The sequence below is a fragment of the Bacillus rossius genome, chromosome 8 (assembly GCF_032445375.1).
Source record: "Bacillus rossius redtenbacheri isolate Brsri chromosome 8, Brsri_v3, whole genome shotgun sequence".
NCBI classification, from domain to species: Eukaryota; Metazoa; Arthropoda; class Insecta; order Phasmatodea; family Bacillidae; genus Bacillus; species Bacillus rossius.
The window spans coordinates 67,053,637-67,081,557 of NC_086336.1; the positions used below are offsets into that span (position 1 = coordinate 67,053,637).

The 27,921-nt window shown below is 39.8% G+C and overlaps 1 protein-coding gene across 1 annotated transcript in view; it reads right to left on the minus strand.

Moving 5' to 3' along the window:
- Nucleotides 1-20,628, minus strand: part of LOC134535160 (CX3C chemokine receptor 1-like) — a 31,205-nt gene extending 10,577 nt beyond the window's left edge. Inside the window, exons 1-3 of the mRNA XM_063374147.1 lie at nt 20,514-20,628; nt 18,626-18,749; nt 5,740-5,927 (exon numbers count right to left, since the gene is read on the minus strand). Of these exons, the coding sequence (XP_063230217.1) occupies nt 5,740-5,888 (149 nt within the window). The 5' untranslated portion in view covers nt 5,889-5,927; nt 18,626-18,749; nt 20,514-20,628. The remainder of the gene's footprint in view (nt 1-5,739; nt 5,928-18,625; nt 18,750-20,513) is intronic.
- Nucleotides 20,629-27,921: the final 7,293 nt, after the last annotated feature.

Here is a 27,921-nt window from a genome sequence, read left to right on the forward strand (position 1 = left end):
CAGTATTGAGGATGCATTACACAGTAATATAATTAACGTGCAACGCTGCACAAATCGTTAATTACTGAAATGGTCGGTCCAACAACCTACCCTCTTGTGGACACGGGTAATTAGTCAATTGCTGCTATGTTTTTGGGTCTTTTTTTAATACATCCAGCTTATGCATATATATATATATAACTATCTTACTGTCCACGTTACCAAGAAAAATAAATTGCACTGTAGTTTTTAAGTTAAAGGCTTAAATACTTTAAAATAATTATTAAACGTTTGTCGAACTGACTGCGAAAGTCTCGAATTATAAGGGGATCATAATTTTTTTACAGGTAGAAAATCATTTTCACTGAAAAAAAAAAATTGTTTAGTATTGAAGGTAGCCCATCAATAGCCTCTCATGCTTCTGGTAGACATTTTACATGCGATTGAAGATGATTCAATTCAACTTTACAAGCTTCAGCCACAACTCCTGCTTTATTATGATTATTATTTTGTTTTCTAGGAAATAATCAATCTTGATGGCTTTTTGTGAGAAGAGCTTTACAAAGGGGGCAAAGGTTCAGGCTGCGGAATATCTACGCTGAGTTATATGCGCTCACACACTGGATAATATGCGATGACTGGGCAGAAATGCGATAAAGATGGACAGAGGGAATGGGAGAAACATCCGGAAGTGAGGGTATTGCGACAATGACGATTGGTTGTCTTGAGGAAGGAAAAAAACACAGACAATTGTTTTGACCTTCGGAAGAACTATAAACATCTGCCACAGAACACGTAAGAATACAGAAGTCCAACCACACGCAGGAAAAATCTTGCCAGTCCACGCTGCATCTCTTGATTGTTACCGGTTGATTGTCATTTATGTTTTTTTCCATTAGGAAAAATAGGGAAAGGCTGGAATTAACCTTTATTGAACCTTTATCAGACCTGAGTCATAAAATGTATTTTTACAGAGGGGTTTTCATAAATAAAATTAACATCGTTTGTTAAATGCTTCAACGTCAATGGATCATGTGTGGAGATGTATTACAAAATATACTTTTTCACAAACATATAGTTTTCAAAAGGATTGAAATATTATGTAGAGAGTGTGAGTTTGTTTGTAGCAAGTTAACTTGAAAACTTTATTTCAATTTATTTTTTGCATTGAGAACCATTGATTTAAAACATGCTTTTTTTTTTAAACAAGAAATTGCAGTTTACGCTGAAGAACGGACAAGAAAAGATGAATACACAAACACAGAGAAAAATTAATCAAAATCAGCCGATGTCAAACGTTAAATGTGTAGACAGCACTGAGAAATGCGCGGAAGGAAACAGTCCGAACAACATCGCAGCAACAGACTAACACAGCGGACTGACAACAACGACGAGACAGTTGCAACAACAACAGTAAATACGGACGAACAACAACCTTGGACAACACAGGAGGAACCCAACGGCGATACTAAACAGATAACATGGAAAACAGTTCGACAATATAGTGATGCGCAGACGCACCCAGCGACGTGACTAAACAGATGTTCTGGACGGGAACGCACCACAACGCCGAAATGCCAAATTGACCACAACGCCGACAGCTATAAAACTGCTGTGTACCACTACGCCGAATTACCACAACGCCGAAATACACTAAAACCGAAAAATGTCATTGCAGGACTGCCACAAAGGTTAGGTTAGGTTAGACTTGGTTAGGTTGGACTAGGTTAGGCTAGGTTAGGCTAGGTTAGGTTAGGCTAGGCTAGGATAGGCTAGGTTAAGTTAGGTTAGGTTGTATTACACTAGGTTAGGGTAGGTTAGGTTTGATTGTGGTATTTCGGCGTTAAGGCACATTTAAGAAACACACACAAATTCATTCAGTTGTTATTTCGGCGTTGTGGTACACAGCAGTTTTCTAGCTGTCGGCATTGTGGTCAATTTTGACATTCGGCGTTATGGTATTTCGGCGTTGTGGTAACGACCCGTTCTGGACACCACGACAACAGCACAGACTGACACAGAAGACTTCCTAAGACAACGGTGGGCTTGTTTCAGGAACTGAGATCTGCTCCCGTCATGAGGCCCAACAGACTGGACTGATAACATAATTCGATAACATATATCTCATTCGACTTATACATAGTTTAATATTAATATTTATTTTGGACGGCATGACGCTCTCTCATGGACAAACGAGATGGATTTCTTCGATAGGTATCAAGGAGCTACCTTGACCTTCTGTGCAATCTCCTTTATTTGACGGGATTTCTCAGATGTAAGACATATAATCGAATGTTACTCCGTCTGGCTACAAATGTAGCCTTGTTGCTTTGTTAAAACTGTAGGCTTTGTAACCTGGCCACACATGTAGTCTGGCTACAAAAGGAGCCTTGTATCCTTGGCTAGAAATGTAGCATTATAACCAATTGCTCCGTTTGGCTACAAAAGGAGCCTTTATCCTTGGCTAGAAATGTAGCATTATAACCAATTGCTCCGTCTGGCTACAAATGTAGCCTTGTTGCCTTGGCTAACTGCAACATTTATAACCTGGCCACACATGTAGTCTGGCTACAAAAGGAGTCTTGTAGGCTATCATTGGCTACAAATGTAGCATTATAACCATTTGCTCCATCCAGCGCGGTCCGGAGGAATCTGGGGATGAAGCTAAGCCAAGAGGCTGAGGAGGACACCTCGTGTCAGCATCGCCACCACCGCCCAGCCACACGCCCCTCGCGAGTGGTGTCCGTGGTCGAGGGCTGTCCATCCTCCACCGGCCGTGCGGCCCGGACACCCCTGGGGGCAGGCCACCAGCGGGAGTCCTGCGGGGTCACGTCCACACTTGTGGCTTCGCGTGACGGCACCTGCTGTCCACGGCACCGGCAGGGCCTTTTTAGACTACCAGCTCTCAGGAAAACCATACCCACCCACCCAAGGAAATATTATAAGCCTTAGAGCTGTAATATCTCGTTTCTATGGAAGGAAAAAAAAACATTTAAACTATGATGCTCATATTTATCCTACACGGCATGGACAGAACTTAAATTCGCCTATTCCTCTACTTCATAATAATATTTCCCTTTAGAATTTTTGATTCAAACAAATTGTATTTATTCTTCCCGGGAAATTAAAAACAAAACAAAAATATTCTAAAAAAAATCTATATATACCTGCATAATTTAACTGATGAATAGATTTAGTTTATATTTAAGTTACCTTTTGTTTTAACTTATTACTTTTAGTGTTTCCTTTAAATTTTATTTTAACTTTTTATATATATTTTAATGAAACAATGTTTTACATTATCTTGTCTTTATATAACTGCTATTTTTAACTTTCAACTTTATAAAAACTAACATAAGATTCCTTAAGTTTTTTTTATTTATCTGTCAATGTAACGGTTTTTTTTTAAAAATGATTTCATTAGTAAAAATACTGCACGTTCATTTAAGTGACTAGGTGCACTCACACACAAGCTTGCTTTTGTGAGTGCCAGATTTCCTGTGTTTATTTTGTGAATTATTTGTCCAAGTGTAAAAAATAACGAGGTAAATAAACCAAATAAAAAATAACGTGAGCGTCTCTGTACCACAATACTGACTCCAAGTACCACGGCTCAGCTCTGTTGTGATGTAACAGAGAGAGAGAGAGAGGGAGAGCACACAGTCCTCGCTAGAGTTACAGACATGGATTCCTACTCGGAATTTCTACTTTGAGATCTGACGACCTGAGGTCTCAGCAATCGAACTCCTCTGTCCCCCTCCCCCAGGGGCGTATCAACTAAATTTCCAAAAGGGGGGGGGGGAGCAATATACCTTTTTATAAAGAATCATATCGATCCCCCCTATTGAAGCGGGGGGTCCGGGCCCCCGGGAAAATTTGTATTTCAAGGTGGAAAATGGTGCTATTTAAGCAGTTTTATTATCTAAACATTAATTACACAGCACTTTTTTTGGCCCCGTTTGCCCCCACTTCAAGGTTTCAGAGGGGGGGGGGGCAAAATACCCTTGCCCCCCTGTTGTTGCGCCCCTGCCCCCCCCCCCCCCCCCCACCATCCCCGAGGTCTTTTGCCGCACACAGGTTGACTTTCCCAGGCACACCTTTCCCGTCAGCTAAAGCAGAGCCTTCTTCGGTGAACACCCTCGTGCCACGAGGGACACACAGGGTTGCCATTGGCGGCAGTCATCCTCTCTGTGGACCGGATAATAGAACTGGCACCTTCCTTCACTCCGGCTCGTTAGACAGTAGTGAAGTATGCCTTGTCTTTTTTTTTTGACGTGACAACGTCTAATAAATCGATTAACGCCGGCTGCACGCACGAAAAAGGATGACTCATTGTCCCGTTGCGCACACTGTCCCGTTGCGCTGTGTCCTGTTACGCTCATTGTACGCTTGCGCCGCATCTATCTCTCTTCCACTCGATTGGAACAAACATCGATTTGACTTTTTCTAGGCACATTATACTTGAAACACTCCCATTCTTTTCCTACTTTTCCTATCATCGTCCTATCCTTAACAGAATAACACAGTTTGGAAGAAGTTAAATAGCAAACATGTATAAAAGTTATAGTTAAAATAATCTCTTCGTTAAAGTAATAAACATATTTGAATTAATCAGTGCAAATAAAAGTAAATTTATCAAATAATTGTATATTTCATTTCACTCCTTCTTTGTATCCATACAAATTAGTGATAATTCAATAAAAATGATACAATTTTATTCATAAAAGTATGCAATCATTTCATCAATGTTTTGTTATGACGTCACGTTAAACTATCGTCCGTAAACCGACTTTACAGACAACCAATTTTTTAAAATTTTATTAACTGTTCTTGTTGCATCTGTCTCGTCGTTGTCAGCATTCTGAGTTCATATATGCTGTTATATTTTTCTGAATATTTCTTCCACAGAATTATCTGAGATATGTTTTTAATTTTTGACATTGACAGATTCTGGCTTGTTTTCTGTGTATTTGCATATTCAACATTATTTTTCTATTGTCTAGGTTTCTTATGACATACAATGTAACCAGTAATGGTGTATGTCCGAAATATCATATTGAATCAATCCTAACCACAGAAAAAAACCATTCAAAGAAATTCCATTTCTTAAAGTCGTTCCTGCGAGTGACATGTGCTAAATTGTCTTACACCAGTCCCAGCTGACAACATACTCGATCAATAAGTTTTATATTTTGATGTCCACTTGAGTGAAAGACTCACTTAACAAGCCCTCTAAAGCGTTCAGTTTAGCTTAAAATCATTCTACGAGCTCTCCCAATAATCTGAACGTTTTTAAAATAATTATTTGAACATACCTAATCCCTCTCAGTTTGGTATTTCAAATGAATGATCGTGTTGCATTGTGTACAACCAGAAACCAGTAAGACTGACTACAAGCTTTGGAAACATTAAGAGTGCAATGGCTGCTTTAATAATATGTACCTACTATTTTAAAATAATATTTAATAATTAAATAAAATTCCTTGTCCAAATGAAAAATAGCTGTGAAGTGCCTGGCGACAGAGATTCAACCAGACGATGCTACATAGAGTTATTTTTAACGGGGAAGTGGTCTCTAAATGTTTACGTGACAGTTGGTGAAGACTGGTTCCCCCCTCTCCGCGGTACTGGGTGCCATGGCGTCCTCGTGCGAGATCCCGCGGGTTGAAGGGGCAAGGGACAGTGGCCCTTACAGCCGGACACGTGACCACCACGTGGCGCTGGTCACGACCAGAAGACCCGCCGAACCCCGCGACTCACTCGTCGGGCGCGGGAGGCGGCTCCATGACGTAGAGGGACGGCAGGGGCCCGCCGCTCGCGTTCCGCCCCCGGGAGTCCGCCGGCACGTCGTCGGCCGCCACCGGGGCCCGCCCCCAGCCCGCCCCCAGCAGCAGCAGCAGCAGCAGCATGTCTCAGCGGGTCGGCGGGTCGCCCATGCTGCCGGCCACCTGGGGGACAACACACTCTGGCGTCGTGTTGGGTCGTTACCACAATTCCGAGATGCCAAAATTGACCACAACGCCGACAGCTAGAATACTGCTGTGTACCACAACGCCGAAAGAACAACTGAATGAATTTGTGTGTGTTTCTTAAATGTACCTTAACGCCGAAATACCACAATCAAACCTAACCTTACATAACCTAACCTAACCTAGCGTAATATAACCGAACCTAACTTAACCTAGCCTATCCTAGCCTAGCCTAACCTAACCTAGTCCAACCTAACCTAACCTAACCTTTGTGGCAGTCCTGCAATGACATTTTTCGGCGTTAGTGTATTTCGGCGTTGTGGTATTTCGGCGTTGTGGTGCGTCCCCCGTCGGGTTCATCTCGACACTTGTCCGGCGCAGTTGAGGCGTCTTCACTGGCGGATACAGAGGGGAACCCCTCCCACACTTTCCCACCTCAACACTGAATAGTTCTCAAGTTCTCTCCTAATTACTTATCATAGTTCACCCAACATGAAGTAGCTTGGCTTCTGGGTTGTAGCCGTGTCCTTGGCGGATAATTCACCGACGTTTCGGTCGACATTGCAGTCGCCATCATCAGGGAGCAGTTACCCACCGCAGCTAGTAGTAGATGTAGGTAACTGCTCCCTGATAATGGTGACTGCAATGTCGACCGAAACGTCGGTGAATTATTCGCCAATGACACGGCTACAACCCAGAAGCCAAGCTACTTCAGACAATGGCCGTGAAAGCCTGCGAACATTGTTTACCCAACATACCTAGGTTTTTATTTTACGGCAGTGCTATATATTGTCACGTGCACCTAGCCGGTGCCACCGCCATTTCTGTCACGTGCCACTTTCGGAGGGGGGAGAGAATCGTAGCTCTTTACATAGAAACAACTCGCTTGGCATCAACTAGTCTTAACTTCATAAAATACTTTACTGTACCTAGGATCATAGGTTCGTCATCCCGTACAGGATGTCTGGTGAGAGCTGAACTAAGGAGATTTTGCAAAATAACATAATACTAAATTAAAATGATTTTATTCTTAAAGTCAAATAATCAACATCATTTTAAAGAACATTTAAATAGCGGGATTACAATTTAAAACAATAATCTCTTTACTTCCTTAACGATTGAACGACCTTACAAGAGAGAGAATGAGAGAACTTCACTAAACACATCCCTAGTCCTTCCGAATACCTCAAATCATAATTAATACTTAAAATTAAAACAAAGATAAGTCCATACTCACATTTTCCGAAAAGCCTTTCTTGATCGATTACTTTAAAAAAATAACGTAGGGGCCTCTCCTGCCCTTGAAATCCCGAACGAACATTACATTTTAAAAACTATGACGCGTGACCCCTGACGAGGGCCATAGCCTCCGCCCGAAAGCTTGACGACTACATTATGACCTAACTTAAATTAAACGACTCGTGGCCTCTGGCGTCGGCCATAGCTTCCGCCCGAGAGCCTGAATTCCTACATCACGAACGAACTAACAACTCGTGACCACAGGTGAGACGCATAGCCTCCGCCTGAGTGAGCCTGAATTCCTACATCACGAACGAACTAACAACTCGTGACCACAGGTGAGACGCATAGCCTCCGCCTGAGTGAGCCCCGAGTCACCACTCACTTGCGCTTAAATTCGCGCGCCCTGCCGCGCCTACCATAACAAAAGCTCGTTATTGAAGTCAAATTTACTAAACAACTAACTAGAACATCTGGGAAGACTACCCCCCCTCTACCCCAATGTGCAGGCCACACCGCGCGGCTTGTTACGACAGCGCGCCCCAGTAACTGCGGCCCGTGGCTGCGCCAGCGCGCGGCCAAACAAACAAACAAAATTCTGCAAGCCCGCAGCGCGCCGCGCCGGCCCCGTGCCCCAATTACATGGTCACGCCACTTGCGCTGACGAGTGAACAGAGCAGCCAGCCCAGAGTCCCGTCAGTAAAGTCCCTAAATTTGATTTCAACAACCCTGCAAAATTTCAACCCGCGACATAACCCTCCCCTCACAGAGCTCGAGCCCCATCGAGCTACCTCAAAATTACAAATTGTCTTTTTCCATTAAACCATAACTATAAATTCCTCATTTCACAAAAATAATAATTTTCTTAGTTCCTTGCTGTCTGAACATACATCTAGATTCTGCATAAGATTTATTTTAAAACAACAAGTATTCATAAAATTAAATGTAAAACTTTTATCTGGTTTGTTCTCACAGGAACCTTCAGAGGCTCGAGTTCTCAATTCTAAAAAAATTGTTCTGTTAGTGAAGCTCTCTTTACAAATTAAATTACTGTTCTTAGTTTCTCAGTATTCGTTAAACAATGTGCAAATTCTTGATAATTATTATTATTTTTTTTTTTCAGTTTCCGTTTATTACCATACTTCTTTCGTTCTTCAAAAAAAATTAAGTGTCCTTACAGTGTTTCAATTAATTAAACTCTTATCTCGTGAAGGTTGGTGCAACTCCTCGAAGTCAGTGTTGTCGAGAAGAGTAGCTCCCTGGGCTGGCCATCAGCAAACACCACTCAACTCCAACAGCTACTGGACTGGCTTCCAGGGCAGCTCACAACTTCTCCCCACATCTGCTTCGGAGTTGTGCCATCCTCATCACGAACAGATTACAATTCTGAAACATCATCAACAGGCATTACCATCACGCCTGACAAATACAAAACTAACTACTAAACTGCAATCGATGGGCAAGGATGCAAACACACAAAAAAATAAAATTAATTAATTCAACTGCTAACATAAAGTATCCCACCCTTAGCATAATCTAATCAGGCAAATAATTTGATAGGAAAAACTTAAGGAAGGGAAACATGACCTCCAATGATTTTCCCTAACTCTTGAGTCTTGATCTTCTCTATACAGCAAATAGTCCCCACGAAGTAACTGGGTTGAAGGTCAGTTCACATGACCCACCCATAACCTCTTCTACTCTTCTTTTCTTCTGGGGGCAACCACAATGCCCACCAATCTCTCTCCATGGTGCCGAACCAGCTATCCCATGAGAGTAAACAACGTAGTCAATAGGAGCGCAGAGGGGAAACACCAATCTCTGGCTTGTCGAGTCATAAAACTGCTTTATCTTCTTCTTCTTCTTCTTCTGAGTAAAACATCTGATTAATCTTGCTACTATTCTTCCCAACAATAAAAAAAAAGTTCATCAGGTATCTTCATAAAAAAACATTCTAACTAATAATAAGTCTTCTTTTTCTTCTTTTTTTTTTCTGTTAGATGTAATAGAAGGCCATGTTAGGGAGGTTATAGGGAAAAAGAGTGGCCAATTCCCACCCCATCACCCACCTAGATCATGACAAATTAACTTTTAAATTTTCTATTTCAAACAAATTAAAAAAAAACCATTTTTATTCAAATTTTTAAATTATAGCTACTTTTCCTTCATAACCTCAAAAGCAAATCAATAATTCTAAATGAAATTGTGATTTACTGCATCCTTGTTCCATCCGATCTGTTTGTTTATAACCTTTCTTGTGAAGTATAAAATTTTCAAACATTACTAATTCAAAAAAAAAATTAAATTCTGGTGTCCTTTGAGTTACAATTAACTTTACTATTTCTTAGCTTGAAATAATTTAAGTTTTCAGAACTATTTCATTGTCTAATTCACAACACTTAAAAATCAACTCAAAACAACAAATCATCAAAATCAATAAGATCATCTGACCTACCTATCAGTACTGTGAACTTGAACTGTTCGTACACATTTATAATAAGCTATTGTATTTAAATTCCAACCTAAATAAGGTTTAAAAAAAACTACTAATCCCTCTGTAAATTAAGAAAATTAACTTTAAAAATTAAACTTAAGGTATTAGTTCTTTTTGACAGCTACCACAACTCACTAGTTCCATTACATTACTATAACCTAAAAAGTTCTGTAAATAATGTTTATAACAAAAAAAAACTCCAGTTACTGTCTTCCATAAAAAAAAATAAAACTTTACATGACCTTATTAATCTCCACTTGTAAGTCCATGGCTGCCAGCTTTCTCTTCTCTTGAATCTTCAGTCTTGGCTCTTGTTTCAGTGATCTTGTATCTTGTCTCTCGAACTCTTGTCATCTTGTAAACTGGACTGCTGCTCAGCTCATCTTAAGGAATCTGTAACAGTTTCAAAAATACATGTTAATTTAAATTACATAATTCCTGTTCTTTGGTCCTAAAAAAAAAATTGTATTATTAGTACACATTACCCTGAAACAACATTATTATTCATTGTTTATTACTTAAAAAAAATGCTTTACCATAAAATCCTTTTTTGTTCTTTTCATTAGGCCTATTTATTTTCCTTCTTCTTAATTAAATTCTGCTTCAAATGTTAATCCTAACTTAAGACCTACCATCTATTTATTATTCATTACCTACATTATTTATGTTACCCTAAAATTCCCATAAGTTTCTAATACTTCCTATCAAAGACATTCTCTCTAAAAAAAATTTACTTGTGACTCTTAACTTAACAAACTTAAAAAAAACTTTTACACTAGACTTAACTTATTATTCATTCCCAGTTACTAAACTTCTATATGTAAACTTTAGTACTTACAAACAAAAACTGCCTATTTCTCTCTACCTCTTAATCTCTTTCAATTATTACAATAATAATGTTACCTTGCATCTTTAAACTTTCTTCTTTTCAATTAAATTAGACATCTCATAACAATAAAAATTCTGCCTATACTCTTCTTATGGGTGTACAAACCAACAACAAAATTTCAAATTCTCAAGTTTCCTTATATTTAAATTATGCAATGCACATAACCTCTGTGGTGCCTGTACCCTTTTAGGCCTACCACCTTCTCCTCTCACAGCATGACAACTCTTATTCCTCGGGGTCTGTATTCACTGTTACAAATCAAATATCTCAAAAAAATTAAAAACAAATTTATTATTTTAAGAAAACAAAAATTTACATTGAATTTACTATGGAGCCTGGAAATCTTAATGTCTCACAGCAGCTAACATGACTAAATCCCATGGAACCCCAGGTTTACCTAACCTGTGCCCAAAAATTTAAGCATACCAGGCTTTCCCTGCACTGGTTTTACAGCATCACACACTATTTAGGGCCCCTGATCTGCCATCAGTCCCAAGGAGTTTTCCCACAACCCCTCTACACAAGCGCCTACCGCATTCCTCTCAATTGGCTATCGGTTTTACGGCATTCTTTTGGGATCCGACCATCAAGTTAGGGCTAATCGAACACTAAACCTCCATACTTTCAAACTAATGTAAATCAATTAAATTTTCTCTGTAAATTCTAAAAATCAAAAAAAATTATTCCAACATGCCAAAGAAACTTCCAAAAAAAATTCATAATCTTATCTTCAAACCATTAAAATAAAAATAAATAGATTACTCTGTTTTCTCCTTAATAACTGTAAACTGTCAACAAATATCATGTCGTAAATTTTTAACTAGGCTTACTGACTCTTAATCATAAAATCTCATTTGTCCTAATTAATAAACAACCGATTTCCTTAAAATCTCACTGTATCTCTCACACTCAAACTTCACTGGCTGAATATCTCAATAAATTCAAAAACAATTATCTAAACTCTTAAAGAAACTCCTCCCCAATTATTCAAATTACTTCACCTTATTTTATTTCATTACTTAAAACACCTTACTCAAAAAAAAATTAATTAATTATCTAGCTATCTTCCATTATTATTTATTTACCGAACAAAACTTTCTCATTAATTAATTTATTAAAATTCAATTTCACATTAGGCAAGTACACTAACTCTCTACAGCAATGTTTCTCATTTCCCTCCTTCCTAACTGAATCCAATCTTACTTAACCTCCAGGGAATTTACCTCACAAAATAACCAAAAATTTCACTGTAGTGCCTATCTGCTATAGGCCCACTACACAGGGGGCTCTAACCCCACCAACAAACTTCATTGAAATGGTACCCTATCCCATACAGGATAGCCACTTCGGTACTACCATGGGGAACTCCTGCCCCAAACTACTCACAACTCTCAGGATTCTCCTGACCCTTAATTCACGTAGCCAGCCCATCTCCTATGGTCTGCGCTACAATTCCCTTTCTTCCCAGGGACACAACGCCTCACCTTAGGGTCCCTCGCCCTAATGAAAACATTAATTTTGTCTCTCTGTTCCCTTGGAGTAAATTCCCTCTACACACAAAAACTATCCTTCCACTTTTATCAATGCTTATTGATTTTATAGTGTACCTCCTTATTACTGTTTACAAATCCCAAAAAAATATTTTTAAAACCGAGGTAGAATTTAACTAACAAAAACATAAACAACTTACAACGAAACACTTCTAGCCTATACATCATACACTTCTTAAATTAAATTACTTACATACTGAAAGTTCCTCTTCTCCTAAAACACACTTAAATTTAAATTTATTTAACCAATAGTCTATTTTCTTATCGCTAAGTTACCGTACAGCTGATCAAAACAAGGTCACGGCCGTCCACGTCTCTGTACGTGCTCGTGACGTCACCGAATTCCATCAGGTGCGCCAACCCTCGCTTGCGGTTCCTCCGTTCTCCGCTAGGTCTCAGCACCTCCCCGTCACGTGTTCACTCTGCCACGTCCACTGACGTGTCGTTCTGAAACAACTCTCAACATTTTTCTAATTAAAACAAAACATCACTATAAATTCTATAACTCTCTTTTACATAAACTCTCGTTTTCTCTTTAATTCCTTTCTAACGTTTATCCTTCCCTCGACTGATTTAATTCGTACGTCTCGTCTCCTACGCGCACGAAAACAAAACCAACTTCTCTTGAAAATAATTCCTATTTACGACAAAAAACTTTATTTTAAATTATAATTCTCTTAACCTACAATCTTAAATTAACTTTAATAAAACTAAACCACTTGCATTATCTTTATTAAGTATTTAACTTATAACGTATTCTCCTCACGTAATAATCCCCGATATAAATCTACAATAAATTCAACGACTTAAAACAACTTATCACTATAAACTTTATCCTTACAAGTATCCTCAAATAAACATCTGTTACGTCAAAAAAAAAATCTCAAAGACTTCCTCCACTATAGACTAAAATTCCGTAATCCTCTCCTCAAGTAAACTCTTAATAACCTGCTATCAGAAGCTGAAACTAACTTAATAATAAACATAAAAATCTACCTCTCTCTCTCTCCAGAAATAGAACCTACCCGGCGCCTCCACCATTTCTGTCACGTGCACCTAGCCGGTGCCACCGCCATTTCTGTCACGTGCCACTTTCGGAGGGGGGAGAGAATCGTAGCTCTTTACATAGAAACAACTCGCTTGGCATCAACTAGTCTTAACTTCATAAAATACTTTACTGTACCTAGGATCATAGGTTCGTCATCCCGTACAGGATGTCTGGTGAGAGCTGAACTAAGGAGATTTTGCAAAATAACATAATACTAAATTAAAATGATTTTATTCTTAAAGTCAAATAATCAACATCATTTTAAAGAACATTTAAATAGCGGGATTACAATTTAAAACAATAATCTCTTTACTTCCTTAACGATTGAACGACCTTACAAGAGAGAGAATGAGAGAACTTCACTAAACACATCCCTAGTCCTTCCGAATACCTCAAATCATAATTAATACTTAAAATTAAAACAAAGATAAGTCCATACTCACATTTTCCGAAAAGCCTTTCTTGATCGATTACTTTAAAAAAATAACGTAGGGGCCTCTCCTGCCCTTGAAATCCCGAACGAACATTACATTTTAAAAACTATGACGCGTGACCCCTGACGAGGGCCATAGCCTCCGCCCGAAAGCTTGACGACTACATTATGACCTAACTTAAATTAAACGACTCGTGGCCTCTGGCGTCGGCCATAGCTTCCGCCCGAGAGCCTGAATTCCTACATCACGAACGAACTAACAACTCGTGACCACAGGTGAGACGCATAGCCTCCGCCTGAGTGAGCCTGAATTCCTACATCACGAACGAACTAACAACTCGTGACCACAGGTGAGACGCATAGCCTCCGCCTGAGTGAGCCCCGAGTCACCACTCACTTGCGCTTAAATTCGCGCGCCCTGCCGCGCCTACCATAACAAAAGCTCGTTATTGAAGTCAAATTTACTAAACAACTAACTAGAACATCTGGGAAGACTACCCCCCCTCTACCCCAATGTGCAGGCCACACCGCGCGGCTTGTTACGACAGCGCGCCCCAGTAACTGCGGCCCGTGGCTGCGCCAGCGCGCGGCCAAACAAACAAACAAAATTCTGCAAGCCCGCAGCGCGCCGCGCCGGCCCCGTGCCCCAATTACATGGTCACGCCACTTGCGCTGACGAGTGAACAGAGCAGCCAGCCCAGAGTCCCGTCAGTAAAGTCCCTAAATTTGATTTCAACAACCCTGCAAAATTTCAACCCGCGACAATATAACATAACATTTTTTTAACCACAAATAAAACTTACAAAATATTTCAAACTCTAAATGAACTAAAATTGTATTAGAAAATTTAATTTTGCCTTCCCCTGACCCTCATACTGTATCCGACCTTGCTTCTCTTACACAGAACCACGAGACATAAACAACGTATAACAATTTATGTCTAGGAATCAAACATAAAATTAGATACAAGCAAATTTAAAAAAAAAAAAAACAGTAATTACTGATGAATCATCTAGGTATCAATTTAACATCCAAGTTTAGTACTAACATGAACCATTTAAAAATATAATAAATACTAAACTAAAATATATTATATATGGCTTTAAAAGGAAAAATTTTAAAACATAATTAACATTATTGTAAGGATACTATCTTTCTCTCACACACTCACGCATACACATTCATTCATTATTCCCTTGGTTCATTACTGATCACTATGTAATTTTTCTGTAAATTTATAACGATAGCTCTTTTGAATTTGTTAATGGGTCACAGAATTTATTACTAGATGTGTAACTTAAGTTATTTTCGAGCTGCAAGTGATCATTATTATTAACATTTGAGAGAAGATTTATCGCTATTTGATAATATTTAATATCTATTTCGAAAAATTGAGGCATTAAATTCAAGAGATTATGATTCGTTTTAAAATTAAAGCATAATCCTTCAAATAAAAGTAAAGACAGTTAAAATAACTTAACCGTATGATGTCACTTTTTGAAAAAAAATTAATCTCCAATAATGTACTTTATAAAAAAGAGTATATAATTCAGTGGAATGCCTTAATTTAATAGTGACTTATCTGCTACAAATAGAATGCATATAGCTATAATATTAAGGTAATAAAAATTAATGTGTGATATCCGCCTAAAAGAAAGCAAACATTCAGTATCAATCGTTCAGACATTTTAATAACATAAAAACTATAGAAACCAGTCTGACGTCATTAGGTTCCCAGTTCCACTTTTTAATGCATAGATGTTGCCAAATTGGACTTTTGAAGCAGGAAGACAATTAGCATAACACAGGAAATATTTAAGAATGTATATTTTTGCATTAGTAGTTCTCATCTAAGACAATTAAAAATATTATTATTGCATTAAAAATCTGTGTCTGATATGTTTCTGTATTGAAAAAAAAAACAGTTTTGTAGCCAACACAACAACACAAAATCGTCAATTATTTTTATATTGGATGTTTTATGTGTTTTTGATATTTAGCAATACTAGAAAAATTAATCACCATATGTACAGTAGTGGTGGTATGAGGTAAACCGTACTGTTGTTCTCGCTAGAGATAGAGGAGTGCAAGATTTCTGCCACATAATCGTAATACATTGCAATAATAGTATTGTGCAGAGTTTTATTTAGACATTTGTTTCAACTTATGAGTTTTGACATATCTGCCTTACGATCTCGGATTTATAATTCGGTTACGCTGACCCCAAAAATCACCGGGACTAGCTAGCTCTCTTCTTATCAAAACTGTTTTAACTTACATTCAAATGAATTTTACTCGTAACCATATTAAAAACTCCATTTTTCTTTCATGTCTACAAAGCCTTTTTTTTAGTAGATTTTTATGGAAGGAGTTACATACAGACCTGTAATAGCACCATCTGATAAAATTGCTTTTAAACTTTCTTACATATAATTACAAAAATTATTTACTTTTTCTTGTATTAAGTGATTTTTTTTAATTACACGTTCTTCCATCCCACCGCCGTATATGCTTATGTCGTGAAAAACAAAATTACTGTCTGTGTGTCGCATAAACACACAACAAACATCCAAACATTACAAGTTCTCTGGGATATTTCCCAGACATCATTAAAAAAAAAAAAAAGGACAAATTAGCAAACGTTGTTTGGGATGACCTTGGGAAAGCAACCAATGTCTTCCCATTGTTTTCGTTGAGGCCTTCTCTGTGTTACCTAACTTAACTATTGCTGTTCCCCAGAAGTCAGGAAGTTTCTTCAGGCTGCTTCCACGACAGTCCGGAAGATGACAGGTGGTATTCCCAGTATGAACAATGTAGCTGTTTATTACATACGGTACGAACATTATGACAACGAGAATAACATTATTTTCTCTTAGTGCTGCACGTTTCTCAGAGAGAAGTTTATTGTTTGACAACCAGATAAATTAACAATGTATCTATAAAACCATTTGTAAACCACGCCTCATGCCACTAGGTTATTTCTACCATGCTTTTATTAGTTTGATCTGTATGAATGAATGGACCATGTAATAAAATCTTTCCATTCAATTTTTATCTACTTTTGGACGTCCGAACGTGTTGAATTTTTGCATACATATAAAGAACCTCTGACAATACTATACAAGCGTGGGGTGCTTGATATCATTTGTCTTAAATTTTCTATCACTATTTTTAGGATGTAGTTATTAAGAAAATTAATATATGAAATTAATAACAATATTTACTTTAAACATAGTAATTGTTGCTTGATATAATTTGTATTAAATTTTTTATCAGTAATAAGAAAATGGTTTCTAATAGATTTGCTATAGCTAACTTCATGATATAGTCAATACAAAAAATTTAGGATATAGTCATTTCAAAAATTTTAGGATCTAGTTGTTACAACAATTACTGTATAAACTTAATAACAATAATAAACTTAAAATTAGTAATGGGGTGCTGGATAAAAATTGTCATAAATTTTCTACTAATAATTTTAGGATATAGTAATTTTGAAAATGAAAGAATAGAACACCCCACGTATTTAGTAATACAGAGTTGTGGTGCATTATTCGGCTGTTGGACAAAAAAAACTTAGTTAATAATTTTAGTTTTAGTTTTTAGTTCATTCAACGATAAAAGCCTTTTTCCTTTTGAACTGTAAGTTTATTCACGCTTTCACCTGAGCTGTTAGTGTAGAGCTGTCCTGTGTCAGTCTCTAGTGCGTATGGTCCATGCAAAGCTGTTCACCTGAGCTGTTAGTGTAGAGCTGTCCTGTGTCAGTCTCTAGTGCGTATGGTCCATGCAAAGCTGTTCACCTGAGCTGTTAGTGTAGAGCTGTCCTGTGTCAGTCTCTAGTGCGTATGGTCCATGCAAAGCTGTTCACCTGAGCTGTTAGTGTAGAGCTGTCCTGTGTCAGTCTCTAGTGCGTATGGTCCATGCAAAGCTGTTCACCTGAGCTGTTAGTGTAGAGCTGTCCTGTGTCAGTCTCTAGTGCGTATGGTCCATGCAAAGCTGTTCACCTGAGCTGTTAGTGTAGAGCTGTCCTGTGTCAGTCTCTAGTGCGTATGGTCCATGCAAAGCTGTTCACCTGAGCTGTTAGTGTAGAGCTGTCCTGTGTCAGTCTCTAGTGCGTATGGTCCATGCAAAGCTGTTCACCTGAGCTGTTAGTGTAGAGCTGTCCTGTGTCAGTCTCTAGTGCGTATGGTCCATGCAAAGCTGTTCACCTGAGCTGTTAGTGTAGAGCTGTCCTGTGTCAGTCTCTAGTGCGTATGGTCCATGCAAAGCTGTTCACCTGAGCTGTTAGTGTAGAGCTGTCCTGTGTCAGTCTCTAGTGCGTATGGTCCATGCAAAGCTGTTCACCTGAGCTGTTAGTGTAGAGCTGTCCTGTGTCAGTCTCTAGTGCGTATGGTCCATGCAAAGCTGTTCACCTGAGCTGTTAGTGTAGAGCTGTCCTGTGTCAGTCTCTAGTGCGTATGGTCCATGCAAAGCTGTTCACCTGAGCTGTTAGTGTAGAGCTGTCCTGTGTCAGTCTCTAGTGCGTATGGTCCATGCAAAGCTGTTCACCTGAGCTGTTAGTGTAGAGCTGTCCTGTGTCAGTCTCTAGTGCGTATGGTCCATGCAAAGCTGTTCACCTGAGCTGTTAGTGTAGAGCTGTCCTGTGTCAGTCTCTAGTGCGTATGGTCCATGCAAAGCTGTTCACCTGAGCTGTTAGTGTAGAGCTGTCCTGTGTCAGTCTCTAGTGCGTATGGTCCATGCAAAGCTGTTCACCTGAGCTGTTAGTGTAGAGCTGTCCTGTGTCAGTCTCTAGTGCGTATGGTCCATGCAAAGCTGTTCACCTGAGCTGTTAGTGTAGAGCTGTCCTGTGTCAGTCTCTAGTGCGTATGGTCCATGCAAAGCTGTTCACCTGAGCTGTTAGTGTAGAGCTGTCCTGTGTCAGTCTCTAGTGCGTATGGTCCATGCAAAGCTGTTCACCTGAGCTGTTAGTGTAGAGCTGTCCTGTGTCAGTCTCTAGTGCGTATGGTCCATGCAAAGCTGTTCACCTGAGCGCTCGGGCGAGAACGGGCTGTGATGCGAGAACGAGACGTCCTTCCGTGTGTCCCAGGAATCCAGGAACCCGCCCTCGTAGACAGAACCAAGCGCCGTGCCCCCAAGCCACGGCCCCACCTAAGGAAAAATAATGAACATGCTTGTCGATGCAGGCTCTACCGAGTACTTTACGGCGACTAGAGAACGGAAAACATTCGCGGATTCAATGACCTCCAGGACAGACTCCACGATCCTCTGCATGACTGGAGCCTCCATCTTTTACATCCTACTCTAAATTTGAAGGATCGCCACATAAGACTAAGTTTCAAAAGCTATGATATAGTATATATTTTTTGACGTGACAACGTCTAATAAATCGATGAACGCCGGCTGCTCGCACGAAAAAGTGTCACGTTACGCACATTGTTCCGTTACGCTGTGTCCCGTTACGAACATTGTTCCGTTACGCTGTGTCCCGTTACGCTCATTGTACGCTTGCGCCGCATCTATCTCTCTTCCACTCGACTGTTTATAAAGTGAAGTGAAAAGTTAATGTGATTTTCATTGCTTATTACAACAGCAATTTCGGCAATAAAGGTTAATTATTCTTGCATTTTAAAAATCTGATTAATAGTATAATTTCAAGTATTTATTCTTTTATTATTAAAATTAAAATGATTCAATTTTATTCATAAAGTATGCAATCATTTCATCAATGTTTTGTTATGACGTTGTCACGTTAAACTATCGTCCGTAAACCGACTTTACAGACAACCAATTTTTTAATTTTCTCATCATCATTACTTTGAATTTGTTGTTATATCATCAATATTTTAAATAAATATTTATTAAGTGGAAATTGAAGTATTCGTGAGAGAACTACAAACGCAAACCAGGTATTGAGTTGAGGTTGACGACGGCAGAACCTTCACGCCAGTCCAGTGCACTGCGCGTAAGGGTGAAGAGGCGTGCGATGCGCGAGCCTGCGTCAACCTTACGGCCTTATGCGCCCAGCCACCTGTCCACACTGCCCCCGAGGGACACGCTTCATGTTGCCCGCCGCTTTTTAAAGGTTGTCTGAATTGTTGCTCCTTGGATGGGCAGCCCTTCAGGATTTTTCTGACAGTGGTTAGTTTGTAAAGTGACTGGAAGGGCAGCCCTTCCAATATCTTAAAATGCGTCTATTTTCGTAATTTTATAATCCTGAATTGTTGTCCCTAACCTAACCTAACCTAACCTAAGCTTTAGAAACTAACCACTGTCAGAAAAATCCTGAAGGGCTGCCCATCCAAGGGGCAACAATTCAGCTCCCCCTCCCTGGGACTGAAGCCATCCGTGATCGTCAGCCGCCCCTGTTGGTTCATGGACAGCTTCATTGCTTAGAGTTCTCTGCTGCGTGCTCGTTTGGTTTTCGAAAGATACGATAAACTGACAGAAAAAAAAGTTACATCATTTCCTGTAAGCAGGCTATATCCCACTAAAAGCTACTGAACAATACAAAACACATTTGCTTTATCAATTATTCGCTATTATTTCTACCAAGCCTGGCGTGGAAGGGATTTTAAAAGTACCGAATATATTTTTTGTTATTATTTCTGGCTAAAAAAAAAAAAAAAAAAAAAAGCACACTCTTATTTCAACATGGATACGGGGAAGGGAACATGAAGAGCAACCTAAAGTGTAATCTCTATATTTTTTAAGTTTCAAACTGCCATATTATTTATTTTTATCAATTTAAAATAACTTAATTAATAAACTTCAAACATTATTAGCGCACAAAAATAAAATTAAAAACATTGCATTTAAGATAACGTTAAGGTTAGAGAGGGCACGTGATCGCATAACTGATGCACAGCCGTTTCTTTTTTCACTCGCAAACGAGAACGCAACGGACACACTCACTTGTCTGACGGCACCAGCAGTCGCCCAGCAGGAACGCGGCGAGGTTACTGTTCTGCTCAACTGTCGAAGTCTCCGCTCTGGCGCCGGGCTGCAGGCTGCGGGCTGCGGAGTCTCCAGGCGCGCGCGGCACACTGGCCCGCCGCCGAGTCGAGCGGGTTTCCCAGCGCTCCCTGCCGGGACGAGGTCAACACTCAGCGCCGACCTCGCCTTGGTGGGGGGGGAGTTGTTGGAGCCGCCGTCGTAGCCGGCACATCCTCCCGGCAGCCAGTCCACGCGTCGTGGCTGCCAACCGACCACTGCGACATACTTACTGCATTACCTGATGTAAGCTTTTGGACATACGCCATTGCTAAGCACGTGTATGTCTGTAGAAGAAAACTACAAAAAAAAAATATTTTTGTGCTGTCATCATTTGTGGGTTGTTTTTTTTTTTTCGTTCTGTTAGTCCATTTTTCTTTCTTTTTTTTTTTTTGTCGAACATATTCCTGTTACGGAATAGTATGTGGTGTTTATATATCCTTTTGACAACAGCAATTTTTTTTTGCTTAATTTGTGTTTTTGTCTTTTGTGTTTTTTGTAGTTTTCTTCTACAGACATGCATGTGCTTAGCAATGGCTAGAGACCTGTAAAATTCGCGGATTCATTCGGTGATAGGCTAGAATTCAAACACATGTACCTCATAGATAATTTTGCTATTGGCGCAATCTGGACGAATCTCAACCAGTTATAAACCCTCAACCAAAGAAGGATCGAATCACAGACAAACCAGCTGAGACGACTTACAAGTCGGCAGCCAATGAACTTGCGTTATTCGCCCGAGTGTACAGTGGTATGTGCAGTCCATCCTGAAGGCCATCGAAACCGCAAATTTTGCAGGTCTCTAGCAATGGCGTATGTCCAAAAGCTTACATCAAGTCATGCACTCCCATTGCACAAATCTTTCAAAGATAATACTTACTGCAGGCAGGGCGAGTCAATGTGATGACTCACCAGAGCGCAACGGAGTGTTTGACGCTCAGAGGGTAATTTTCAGTTCAACGCGAATTTACGTATTTGAAAAAGCTTGCCTGAAATGAAACAACACGTGGCATGTTTGCGCCCGCGCATGTATGCTCGAGCACTTGCATACTCGCCTCAATCGCACTTTTCGATACTTGCACGCATTCTCGTGCACTCCCGTACCTGTACACACTCTCACAGTTCGATTGGTTACTTGCACACTCGTACACGTGTTTCAAATATTGGTGTGCCGCACACGTTTCCTATCCCTCTATCTGTGAAGTTTCACTCCTAACGCGCCTGTCGACCTCGCAACATTTTTTCCCCCTTGTTTTCTTGTGGTAGGACACAGCCATCGCTGTCCAGAGGACACGGGTTTGAATCCCGGCTCGGTTGCACTGGTTTCCTGGAATCACTCTAAGAAAATCACGACATGGTTTCTTGTCATGTATGTGTATTTAAAAAGGTGTTCGAAGATTGGATTTTCAAAGCCGCAACACTCTCTTAGTAATAACTAAGGAAAACGTTGTAGACATGTTTTCGTATCATCTTCTCGTAAGGAATAAATCATCTGCCAGGCGATGTCTATGTCGTTCGGGAACGTTCTGTATATATGTTTATTATGACAATATTCCACGTCAACATAGAGTGTCTAGTTGGAAATCTGAGAGCTAGTCTATAGCAAATCTAAAGACATCGCCCCTAAACCGAGACAATGACATGAAACTGCAGAGACTCAACAACGCAGGCAAGACATTACTTTAAAGGCCCGCACACACGATCAGTACGAACTGTCAGTTCGGACCTATCAGTCGGAACTGCCGCGCGTGAGCAAATCAGCTGAAACTGATGGACTGACGATATGTCGGTTTCCATCAAGTCGCACTGTGGGAGCAGCGTCACGCCAGTCCAAACAATCAGTCCACCAGTCAGTCAGCTGAGTGTCGTGGCGGACATCTTTGTCTATACTCTTCGGTTACTTCGCTGATTTGTTTTCATTTTTCTAACTTAAAGAGTGCAACTGCAATTGCAACATACAAAGTTTCTGTCATATTCTACTGTGAAACGGTACGTCGAACAGCAACCACAATGCTGATCCCGTGTGGGGGTAAGACTTCAGTTCGGTCCAAACTTCAGCTCTGAGTGTTCGATGTGGACTGGGCACATGGACTGATCGTATGTGTAGAGGGCCTCAATTCAGTCGAGACTGTCAGTTCGGGCTGATGTTGTGGTGGGCCTTAAGGGCTGAAATGGGAGGCACCCCCTTAACCGGATGGCTTTCCTGAGTCGGTGTCTGTCTCGACGACACACGGGGTGGAGGATAGGTGAGCAGTAGGACGTTCTCTGCTCGCAGCCAGACCACGCACTTATGTCCTTGGCAGGATGATAAACCACCCGTAACTCATGTATGCCCGGAAGGCAGAATCAAGGACACGCCTTTTTTTTCCTTCTGCCTGCGTCTTAACGATATGCACGTACGTGGCTCGGCATGCTTCGTAAATGTGTTAATGTACTTGCGCTATTAGCTCTTCGTCCTTGTGATAATCTACACAGTAAAAGAAGAAAAGAGTTGGAATTTAAATATATTTTTTGACGTGACAACGTCTAATAAATCGATGAACGCCGGCTGCACGCACGAAAAAATTGTCTCGTTACGCACATTGTCCCGTTACGCTGTGTCCCGTTACGCTCTTTGTACGCTTGCGCCGCACCTATCTCTCTTACACTCGATTGGAACAACCATCGATTTGACTTTTTCGAGGCACATTAAACTTGAAACACTCCCATTCGTTTCCTACTTTTCCTATCATCGTCCTATCCTTAAAAGAATAACACAGATTGGAAGAAGTTAACTAGCAAACATGTATAAATTTATAGTTAAAATAATCTCTTCGTTAAAGTAATAAACATATTTAAATTAATGAGTGCAAATAAAAGTAAATTGATTAATTAAATTGTAGATTTCATTTCACTCCTTCTTTGTATCCATACAAAATAGTGATAATTCAATAAAAAATATTCAATTTCATTCATAAAAGTATGCAATTATTTCATCAATGTTTTGCTATGAAATTGTCACGTTAAACTATCGTCCGTAAACCTACTTTACAGACAACCAATTTTTTGTATTACTATCAGGAATTTGCAGCTACTGCCGATAGATGTCATTTGAAGTTAAATAATCCGATCTAGACGACTGTATTGAATGTGTTTGTCGCCAGCCAAACCCGGAGGGTGACTAACTATAAGTTAGTTCCCTGAACTTATCACGTGTAATCACCGGGCGATGTAATGTTTCCCGGATAGTGTGATTACAATTCTACTTATGTATAGTATGTACCGAATAAATGTAAAATGTTGTTGTATGTACTACCATGGCAATTTAATTTTATAAAGTAAACTTATAGTTTAACGGTTAACGGCCGATGGAAAAAATCATATAATTTTGAAATTTTTTTTGTTTGTTTAAGTCTACAGATCTTCCTCTATTCAGTCTAAGAGCAGCGTTTCAAAACCGAACTGGATTTTAAGAATATTGTAATCTTAGAATGTGCAGTGGTGTATTAACGTTAGAATATCAAGTGATATGATAATTACGTATGTGTGTGTATCTGGGAAACCTACTATTCACAAAGTCTTTTTAAAACACCCCCTAATATATAGTCTATGAACAATTTCTTTCCTGCGGTGAGATACGTGAATTTCATTGAGATGTGTGCCAAGTTATCTAATTGAGTGTTGAGTGACTCGAACAAAATACCAAACATTCAAATTAAACCACGATGTCGTTACTGGAATCCTGCGTAGTCACTATGGCGAGAATCGTATAGAGCTTCGTGAAACTGTTTTTCAATTTCCATTTCGGAAAAAAACCTGGTAGAGGAGAAAAAAACACCTCAGATTCCCGTTGGAAAATCTCGCTCGAAACAAGAAATTCTTACCTATAGGTTTTTTTTCAGATCATTGTTCACCGGTCATAAACCTATTCCGTAATATGGCGTCGCCCTTTAAATACTGGTAAATAGTTTGTGAAATGTGGTGGCATAGAAACCGGAATAAAATCTAAAAAAAAAATAAAAAATGTGTTTTTAAGTGGAGACGGTTTACGCTGGACTCCTATGACTCATGCACACGGGTTGTTTACGACAGACGTACTGTTATAACGTAACAGAAGAACCGGCTCAAACCGTCGCAAGTCTGCACCAGCGGGGTGCTGTCATAACTTAGAAACACACAACTTAGAAACACACAACTTAGAATTTTCTAAGTTATGGCAGTTCTAAGTTGTGACTTTCTACGTTATGACGTTTCTAAGTTGTGTGGTTCTGCGTTGCGTGTTTCTAAGTTGTGATAGTTCTAAGTTACGACTTTCTACGTTATGACGTTTCTAAGTTGTGTGTTTCTGCGTTGCGTGCTTCTAAGTTGTGTGTTTCTAAGTTGTGACAGTTCTAAGTTGTGATAGTTCTAAGTTATGACTTTTTACGTTATGACGTTTCTAAGTTGTGTGTTTTTAAGTTATGATCGTTCTAAGTTGTGTGTTTCTAAGTTACGTGGATTTGTCCAAGTTTTCTAAGTTATGACAGTTCTAATTTGTGACTTTCTAAGTTAGGGAGACCTAAGATGCACATAAAGTTCTGCCATTCCCGATTACACCCGAACAATTCACCTTCGGCCAACTTCGAGATTTGTTTTATTTTTGCGCAGGAAAATTAATTCAAATATTTAAAGTGGTCGGTTAGGTTAGCTACATTAAAACACTTTAAAACACTATGGACGGTTAGTTAGGTTAGTATAGCTACATTAAAATAAACAGAGAAATATAAATATAGGTATATATAGATAAACCCGAGGTTGGCCGAAGGTGAATATTCGGGCGTGTTCGGGCAGGGACAGAACTTGATGGACATCTTAGGCTTCCCTCTAAGTTATGTGGTGTTGTTCCCTGCACCAGCTGCCGCTGCTGGGTTTCCCGGGCGACTGCAGCGCCCCTGGGCGCCAGCGGCGGCTCCGGGAACTACAAGGAACGCGAGGGGGAAAGCCTTTACCAGGTCACGTGTCCGCAACACGTTTCTCGGAACCGACGGCCGCGCCATTTGTTTTTTTCCCTGGAATCTTTTTTTCCCAACGAAAACCGGTTACCGGGAAAGTTAATCCTGAGTGGTTTACTCGTCGTTTTGCAAGCTCAAAAAAAAAGTTTGCAAGTGTGTGAGAGCGTTCACCGTGTAAATCAGAACGAAGCCTTTGTTTTATGTCATCGTATAGAAAGTAGTTTCGGGCATTTGAACAACCATAGTTTCAAGTCGGTGACGTCATGCCAAAATGAAGACGCGTATTTATTTATATATTTATCGTCTTCATTGGTGGCGAAGTTAAGGCGGTACGCCTTTTCTAAAACTTAACCACTTTTCTGCAATTACATCAATAATGGAATATTAAAGATTAAGCATGATATAAGCAGATGTTGACTAAATATTAAGAGAACAAATTAAAATTTCAACTTAATGTTCAAATATTAACTATTACAAAGATTCAACCATAACTAATTTAAAGTAATTAAAAATTAAGCATAGACATACATAAAATGGAAAGTGATTAAACATACAGCAAATAGTATCGAAAAAAAATAATAGGTGCTACTACATTAAAACCAGTCACTCGCACATTCACACACAGAATCAAGCAGTAGGGTAGCGGCGAAGTGGTTATGGTAAGCAGTTGTTACAAAGATGTTTTTTCAGCCTGTACTTAAAGGAAGCTAGATTTTTTGTTTGAAACAGGACATCGCAGTAATCAAAGTGAGACATAATTAATGTTTGAACAAACATGGTTTTAATACGAAGTGGTAGCGTAATTGCGGTCATTCGGTCGAAGAATTAACTGATAGGGAAAAAAATTTGTACGTAGAGTAGAAGCGCGACAGATGTGAAACTTCTTGCTTATTAGGTTTGGATAGAGATAAGTTATTAGTATTTGTTTACTGAACAAGAGATAATAATTTAGAATAGTAAGGATGCGGGTATAATCTGAAAAGGGGGGGGGGGGGGGATAATAATAATTCCGCGCCTTGAACTCTCGTATCTGTTCACTGGCACTTTTTGGCGCATCGTTTGGCGTTTTATTCTCACGCTGCCTTTGATGACACATCTTATCTGCTTCAAACAACACTCCAATAGAACATAAATTACACTTTTAAATCCCGTCTTACAGGTATATAAGTCCCTTTGACACTTCAAAGCACATTGTTAACATACCAAGAATAAATTACACTTATAAAGCTAACCTCGTAAGTTTTTTTTTTTTTTACTTTTTTCAAACACAATATTCACATAAAAATAAATGATACTTATAAAGTCAATTGCACAAATGGATAACTCTTTTTAAACACGAATAAATAAATTTTAGATACTTTAAATTGAAAAAAGGAAATGTGGTAGCGTCAACAGTTAGCCGTTACTAAAACTGGGGAGAAAAAAACACAAGCAGCGTTACGATAATTCCGCAGCATCACTGCTACGTCATTTCTACGTCTCCCCTGCCGTCTCCCCTCCCGGCTGTTACAACCAGCATACAGCACACTCCGCTACGTACCTATCCCCCCATTCGACCGCTAGCGCATGCTTTGGAGTGGCGTCACCAATGACGCACTCTCCTGCTCTGCCGGTTCCCCCACCATGTACCTAAAGGCTGGTCCACACGCAACGTTTTCAGCAACGATTTACTTGCGCAGGTCACATCGTTGTAGACAAAACGTAGCGTGCAGACAGGAAAACTGTGCAGTTTTGTGAACTGCGCGGAGACGGAACACGGAGAAGGAAAACTGTGGCCAAGTGCATTTATGTCCGCGCAGTTTAGTCGACCTGCACAGACTTGTCGTAGCGTGTGGACACTTCCTCCGTCTTCTCCGTACACGGGGCTCAGTTCTCCCTCGGGAATTGTGCCGGAACAGTGTAATCTGTTCAACGATGACCGATTTGCGACAGTGTTCACGTGAATTTCTAACAGAGTTCAAACAGAGTCAAGCGTATGAAGCACCTGTGCAAAAATACAAAGAGGTTGACATCGCAGCTAACAGAGATAAAATCACAAAAAAAAATTGATTCTTTGAGGTCGGTATACCGGAAAGAATTGGCCAAAGTAAGGAATTCTCGCAACTGATAGGATAAAACTTGGCTGCAAACTGTGTTGTGTGGACACGGCTAAACTGAAACCTTTTGTTTGCACAGTTTTACCTGCGCAGTCAAAACTGAGTACAAAACGTTGCGTGTGGACCGGCCTTACTAACTATTCCTTCCATGCAATCGGAATTTTCGAGACGCTCGATAATTGTAGGCCCCTCAGCAAAGAAGTTTCACTTCAAAAAATTTCGGATCAGCGCAGCCTTCAGGCGTAGGTAGAATTCGAAGTACCC